Below are 7,733 nucleotides of genomic sequence, written 5' to 3'. Positions count from 1 at the left end.
CCGTTCCTTCAGTAGGATACTGCAGTGATTCAAAGTGTGATATTAGCAAACGAGTGCTTTTGTTTTGAAATCACTTCCGTGAGTTTCGCCCCGCCCCTCGCTCCAATGACCATTTGACCATTTAGTAAGGTGAAAAGCAAAAAGCAAAAACGCCTCTCAGACGCTCTTCCGTTTACGTGTTTAATAAAGAAAAACAATTGGACGGTAGATACACGGATTCAGAAGCAGCTGCCCCACTAAACCATAAATCCCAGAATAATGGAAATGATGGAAAACGACAAAAACATTTATGTTCCTGTCCAGCAGGGGTCGCTGGTGGACACATCACCTCATCTGAACTCTACACACGAGCAGAGGCATCAGCCAATGGGAGATGAGCAGCTGCGGTCCCGGCGCCTGCGCACTGCAGGTATGATCATTTTGTTGCGATATCTTCTGCTGGGTTTTAGGGTTTCAGTGAGAGTCCCCCCGCGGCCCGGCCTGATGGAAAACCCCAGAGATCTGGTGAGTTCTCCGGTTTGTCTGTCCGGCGGGAACCCGCATTCAAGTCCTTTGTTGTGGCTGTACCAGCGGCGTTGAAGGATTCTTCAGAGACCGCTCAGAGTCAGGGCCAAACTCCTTTGAGAAAACCTCTACTTTTAAGTTTTTGTGCTATCTCACAATAAAATATCCTTCATTAACATAATATCCAAATTTGTATTTAGCAGCTCAATATCGGCAATCATTCGGCACACAGAATACGTCCAGGTACTATTTAATTCGTTCATAAACAGAGCTTTTTTGTAATTGCTTCGCCTGGTCTCAACACCTCTATCCACTGAACTCCACTGCAAAATCAAGCGAAATCAGGACCCCTTTCTGGTTGACAATGGGCACACATTTCACTGACCAGAACTTTAAATTGGTCACTAAAACGGACAAGACGCCGTTTAATTATGCATGCATTTATTTTACCAAGCAGTTTGTAAATCAGTTAAATGTCCCTTTATTATCGTATAGCTGTTTTCACAGTACAGTCTCATAACGCTCAACACTGAGCACAGTGAAGAGCAGTGATAGGCAATGTGAATACATTGAAAATAAGATGCAATTTCCATAACACGCTGTTGTGCTAGGTGTATTCAGTGTATGCCGAATAAAAGGTGGGCTTTAGCCGAATCGTATACTACCCAGCTTTTATTATAACGTATATTCCTTTCTTCTAGAATCAAATGAATATACAATGGTCTGAATTTTGGAGGTCATTTCGTGTCTCATCTAGTCAAGTTGCCTGTTCTTTTCTCTGTGCACCGCACTGCAGTGGTGCTGGCAGCAGAACTATATGTGTGTGGGGAAAATCAAATAATTCATAGACCCTAAATTAGTATATTGACAATAGAACTGCAATAATTAATTGACACTAATCTGCAGAAGAATCAATAATGGCAATAATTATTGGCTGCAGCTAGGCTTGGGACAATATGAAAATATCATGGCATGATTACCCTGGATAATATCTTGGAACTGACTCAATATATTATCCCGGTAATCATCAAAGTCAAAACTCTCAAAATGGTACTACTACTTCTATGGTACTATACGATGACTTGTGTATTTCTGCATCATCCTGCACAATACTAAAAAAACTGGCAAGAATTTATCCACTGATCCCACTGTTTCTTTAATATTTCCTACAAATACACTAATCCTTCAGATCCTTAATTGCAGTATAAGTACTAATACCACACTATAAACATGTCTTCACTACAAGTTAAACTCCTGCAATGAATTTACCTTACTAGTCATAGCAAAACTCAAAGAATCAAACATAAAAGTATGAATAATGCAAAAAACATAGCTCTGTGAATTTAATATATTAAATTATATTTTTTATGAATATAATTGTTTTGTATTACTAATAGATTAATGTCTAAACATTTTGTAGAGACTGTTTGTCTCAATTATTATTTTGTATTTAATTTATTTGAATTTTATTCTTTGTTTTATTGTTTGAATTCACATTTCTCAGTGTTTTTTAATTGTTGGTTGCAGACCTTTATTATTATTATTTTTGTTTTGTATTTGTATTTTTCCCAGTTACTCATGGACCATACACCAACCATATTTGTACATGTTAAACGTACATCTGTCCCCTAATCAACCATAGCATTTCAAGATGATTACATATGACATATATTTCACAATATTTATTTAAACACTGATAATATAATATGATGCATATTATAGGGTTCATATTTGTATTTAGTTCCTCTACTGTGACATGTCTCCATGTTCAAAAAGCTCTTTATTTTTCTCATACTGCCTGTGCTGCAGCACCTCTTTTCACCCTCTGTCTGAAACCAGAGCTCATTCTGCTCTGATTGGTTAGCTGGCCGGCTCTGTTGTGATTGGTCCAATCACGTACAATGTGTTGAAGCGCTAGCCAATAGAAGCGGCAGTGTTACATAGTGAGATCACTATGGTAAGGAATTTAGCATATGAGTCCAATGGAAGCGCTTCAGGGGGGGAAGTGTTTCAGGGGGGGAAGTGTGTCATCTAGAACAGGGGTTCCCAACCTTTTTCCCCAAGAAAGTTAGGGGGGGGAACAGCGGTAATTAAAGTTTAAAAGTCTAAAAAATGCTACAACTACTGTCACAAACTGGATGAATGTGAAGTATTTTGTGAAAGGAGGATGAAAGCGTAAGGAGCACTATTGGAGTGACTTTGATGGTTATTGGTCTCAGGATTAATTCATTTGGATTCCCGCTGTATGAAGAAATTAAAGGACGGCGCGGAAGTGGAAACAATTCACAAAGGGATTTAACTGTTTAAAACACATGCTCAAAGTAAACTGGATTTTGCCTATGTGTTTATGTGGATTCAAAAGTTGTAAATAATCTACAAAATGAAGGAGACCGATCTGATCGGAGCAACTGACAAATAATCCAAATGAAATCGGCATGGACAATGACTATGTTTTAAAAATGCACTTATCCAGAAAAGCCTGGTTTGGACACTTTACGGGCAGAAGAAACATTTCTATTAAAGAAAAAATTATACATTTATATCTTTTTATGCCTTTAATAGCTACTAACTTGAATTTTTATTAAAAATGAATCAATCAATTATGTTTTATATTTTATTGTAATGTAACTACAAGGCTTTAAGTGACAATCATGTATTGCCTTATATGTAAAAAAAAAGTCTTATGATATCAAGGGGGGGGACCACTGGTCTAGAAGATAATTATGTTCAACCTATGCAAAGCCATAAGTTCCATTTGTGAGCAACACATGCCTCCAAACTATTTTTGTCTGACGGTAGCTGCTCCTCCCCAGGCGGAGCGTCCCTGCAGGAAACGGCGCGACTCGTTCGGGATGCTGGACGGTTTCGAGGAGGACCGGAGCAGCTGCAGCACTGAGTCCAGCGGGGGGAGCGGCGCCTCCAGCCCCGAGGACAGTGACGAGGAGGAGCTGGGGGGAGGAGGGGGGGCTCACTACAACCCCTCCTCCTCCTCCCTGACTCTCATTAAGACCAACGGACAGGTGTACACATATCCCGACGGAAAGGCCGGCATGGGTCAGTCTGATGCATCCCCCTCCTCGTCCCAAAACTGTGATAAACAGACAGCAAGTCAAATAATTGGAGATGTTGGTTCTCTATTAATAGAATATTTAGATCTGTATTAGTTGTTATTTAAAGGCCGTTTGGCATCTAGACTTTAGCAAAAATCGAAATAGATACATATGAAGAGATGTAAAAATTATGCCACTAAACATACATGAATACAAAGTATGATCACTGTTGTAGTGTGCCAAACACAGCAATAATCAATTTCTATACCATTTAGATGATTAACATAGACACACCAATCTGTATTTTGGTAATCGTGTGAGTTTGACCGTGGGATAATTTCATTCGGCTGAATTTCATTAAACGTATCAAAATGATGCAGAAATAACTCCAGCATAATGGTGATTTGTCAAAATGAAAAATTTTGGTTTTTAGTTGATCAGGTCTCTGCTAACATTTCAGCTAATCCATCTTCTAAATGAGGCATTAATACTTACACACAGATAGCATCGTACTGTGCATTTCAGGTGTTTATTTTTGATGATAGTATCCCATATACGCAAGAAAAACCTTTTCAGACACTTCTGAAGTCAGAACGTCAGGAGAATTTCAACGGAGACAAGCTTTGCCCGTATTTCCTCCAATCATTCTCTGGAATTTAAATGTTTCCTTGTTTTTCTTCTCACTTCTTTGCATAGACTTGGTATACTTTCGCAGGGTTTTGTTTAATTGCACCATAGCATTGTCTTCTAATCTTATTACATTTGGAGCTTCATTCTTTAACTGATTATTTGTCATCCCAGGAACATGTCTATTTGTCATAACAAAGTGACTGAAGTTATATTCGTATGTCTGATTCTCAGCGACCTGTGAGATGTGTGGCATGGTGGGCGTCAGAGATGCTTTCTACAGTAAAACAAAACGTTTCTGCAGCGTCTCCTGCTCCAGGAGTTACTCGTCCAACTCCAAGAAGGCCAGCATCCTCGCCAGACTGCAGGTAAAAAAACACAGCAACTCTTTAACCTGCTGCTGTTTCAGGAGTTTATATTACTGGAAATATTTCTGTTATTACGCTTCCAGCTTTTCTAACTATTGTCGTCTGCATAAAGAGAGATATCGCATTGTAGTACGAAATAGTATCTGCATAAAGATAGATATTGGAGAGCACCTAGCATAACCTGTTTCTGTGTCTCTGTTTCTCTTTGTCTTAAAGGGGAAGCCGCCCACTAAGAAGGCCAAGGTTCTGCAGAAACAGCCTCTGATGACAAAACTAGCTGCGTACGCTCAGCATCAGGCCAACCAGCATGGCGGCGTCAAGAAAAGCAGTGAGTCCTCATCAGAGGTTGCGCTAGACTTTGACGGACAGGATCGTAACATTTCCGTCAAAATCCAGTATTACCCGTCAGCCTTTACACAACTCTGACAATGGGGGGGGGAGAAAGAGAGCACGCACGCTCATGAACTGTCAACGGGGGGGGCGCACGCTCGTAAACTGTTAGCGCCGTGTTATGCATGCCCATTGCACCTCGCGGGAGCGCGCACACAGCGCAAAGCCAACATTCAATGATTTGTACGGCAAAGTTAGGTTTGGAAACGGTATCATTTCCTTTTTTGGAGGGCATGCATAACACGCCATTACACCGGAGCCTCACTGCGGGGAAACTTTGGCGCTGTCCCGAGTTTGCTCTAATCTATCAAAATGACGGAATGCTTTCAGATTTTTCCGTCATTGTTCAAAAACATCCGTCATAGACGTAAAATATTCGGTTAACCTCTGGTCCTCACACTGACTAACTCACTAATCAACCTATGAATGGCTTCAAATCCTGGTGGTACACTCCATTAAAACTGACTGGATTTTGGAGAAGTACTATGAATGACTCAGATGTATAGGACAACATTTTAATCATAGTGAGCATGTATGTTACTCTTTTAACTGTTGGCACCTAAATATAGAACAACACATCCTTATGACACGTTGTCGTTGGATGTTAGAAGTTGTCAAACTTTCAAAAGTATTTATTCTTCTTCTGGTGTATTTAAGCCATATGTTCTTTGTGTGTTTTCTGCAGTAACTGTGGAGGTGTTCGACTGGGGTCGTTACCTAGAAGACGTTGAAGCCACGGGAGCGCCGGTCGACTGCTTTAAACACGTGGGTCCACACACACACAGCACATGAACACACACCTTACCTTCTGGAGCTCTCACTTGTTTTCTCTGCGAACATTTTTGATGTCAAAATATGATGTTGTTGTTGTTGTTTAGGTCCCTATGGGGAGGTCATGGGGCGACATCAGTGAAGGCGTTCGGGTGGAGGTCACTAACACGGACAGCGGTCTGCCCATGAAGGTCTACTGGATCGCTGGCATCATCAAACTAGCTGGTACAATGTTTTAAATATTCAATCCAAAATGTAATCTATTTTCAAATATCTTACCATAAATAGCCAAACCAGAAAGATTCCACTACTAACATTTAGGCTTCTCCGCTATGTCTACGTTGTCTTATTCCATGGTTGTTTTTTCAAAAGTGAAATTCATCACAGATTGAGCTTTAATATAGTGGAGCAGAATATGTTATCACCCTTCCAACGCTCTCGAAAAGTCGCATCCGGTTAAATGTTTTAATTTATAATCATACATTTAATTATTAAGTCATCTGTCATTCTTTCCATCTTAGTTTTATTAGGGTTATGCAAATTATCTTCTTGGATCAATTGTTCCAATTATTTCTGTTATTGTGTCACTTTGGCTTGTTTTATATGTGCTTTTATATAGCCAAGATAAAGCTCCCTTAATTGGTGTAGAATTAGTTTGAAATTACTACTCACTTTCATCATCTTAAAAGCACGGTTTATGCTAAATGTCGACTGAAATCGAAATGTTATAAACATGATTTACTGTATTAAGCCTTTTTTACTTTATTTATGTCTCTATTCAATTTAAATAATCTGATTTGATCGATTGTCCAAATAATTCCGTTAGTTCACTACTCATTTTTTCAAATTAGTAGTTGTCAAAGATAAAGATTATTATAGTGGTGCACAATAAGTTGGAGTTTTCACACAATCCATTTTAAAGTGCTTCACAGTCACACAATGTTTAAACAAATGTTTACATGTTGACTTTAAACAAGATTGAGGAGGAACAATGCGGATTCCGTCCTGGTCGTGGAATTACGGATCAGCTTTTCGCTCTCGCAAGGATCCTGGAGTGGGCCTGGGAGTACGCTTATCCGGTCTACATGTGTTTTGTAGACTTGGAGAAGGCGTATGACCGGGTTCCCAGATAGTTACTGTGGGAGGTGCTGCAGGAGTAGGGGGTGAGGGGGTCTCTACTCAGGGCCATCCAATCTCTGTACTCCCAAAGTGAGAGCTGTGTCCGGCGTCGTAAGTCGGACCCATTTCCTGAGTTGGCCTCGCCAGGGCTGTGCTTTGTTTCTCATCATCCTGTTTGTAATATACATGGGATCGGATTTCGAGGGCGTAGTCGTGGGGGAGGGGTTCTTCAGTTCGGTAGGACTAAGGATTTGCACCATGCTTTTTGCAGATGATGTGGTTCGTAATGGCTTCATCGGTCTGCGACGCTTCAGCACTCACTGGATCGGTTCGCAACAGAGTTGAAGCGGTGTGATGAGGATCAGCACCTCCAAATCTGAGGGCCTGGTTCTCAGCAGGGAAACCGATGCGACTGTCCACTTTCAAGCAGGAAATGAGGTCCTTACCCAAGTTGAAGGTTGTTCAGGCATCTCAGGGTTGTTCTCGAGGTGATGGTGGGAACAACTGGGCGTGAGATGGCCGGGATCGGAGCAGCTGGGAGCCGGTACTGCAGTCGCTTTCCGCACCGTTGTACGAAAGAGAGCTGGGCCAGAAGGCAAAGCTCTCTGTTTTCCGGGCGTTCCTACCGCTCACTTATGGGGTCATGAAGATGGGTCATGACCGAAAGAACGATCGCGCCGACAACGCGGGCCGGATGGGTTTTCTCCGCAGGTGGCTTGGTGTCTCCCTTAGGGATAAGTGTGAGAAGTTCGGTCATCCGGGAGGGACTCGGGAGGTTGACCGTCCTTCCTTGCGTTCGAAGGGGCCAGTTGAGGTGGGGTTCGGGGCACCTAGTTAGGATGGGCCAGCCTGGGCACCTCCCGTAGGGAGGTTGTCCAGGCACGTCCAGCGGGGAAGAGACCAA

General features: G+C 41.6%; 1 protein-coding gene across 1 annotated transcript in view; it reads left to right on the top strand.

Annotated features, from left to right (window-relative positions):
* Positions 1–258: 258 nt before the first annotated feature.
* Positions 259–7,733, top strand: part of LOC104951106 (MBT domain-containing protein 1-like) — a 14,910-nt gene continuing 7,435 nt past the window's right edge. Inside the window, exons 1-6 of the mRNA XM_010777745.1 lie at positions 259–504; positions 3,318–3,558; positions 4,416–4,549; positions 4,766–4,877; positions 5,625–5,704; positions 5,818–5,935. Of these exons, the coding sequence (XP_010776047.1) occupies positions 259–504; positions 3,318–3,558; positions 4,416–4,549; positions 4,766–4,877; positions 5,625–5,704; positions 5,818–5,935 (931 nt within the window). The remainder of the gene's footprint in view (positions 505–3,317; positions 3,559–4,415; positions 4,550–4,765; positions 4,878–5,624; positions 5,705–5,817; positions 5,936–7,733) is intronic.

The sequence above is a fragment of the Notothenia coriiceps genome, unplaced genomic scaffold (assembly GCF_000735185.1).
Source record: "Notothenia coriiceps isolate Sejong01 unplaced genomic scaffold, NC01 NC01_scaffold00000339, whole genome shotgun sequence".
In the NCBI taxonomy this organism is placed as follows: domain Eukaryota; kingdom Metazoa; phylum Chordata; class Actinopteri; order Perciformes; family Nototheniidae; genus Notothenia; species Notothenia coriiceps.
Note: the sequence above shows the minus strand (reverse complement) of the source record. Positions and strands in the feature narration are given on the sequence as shown.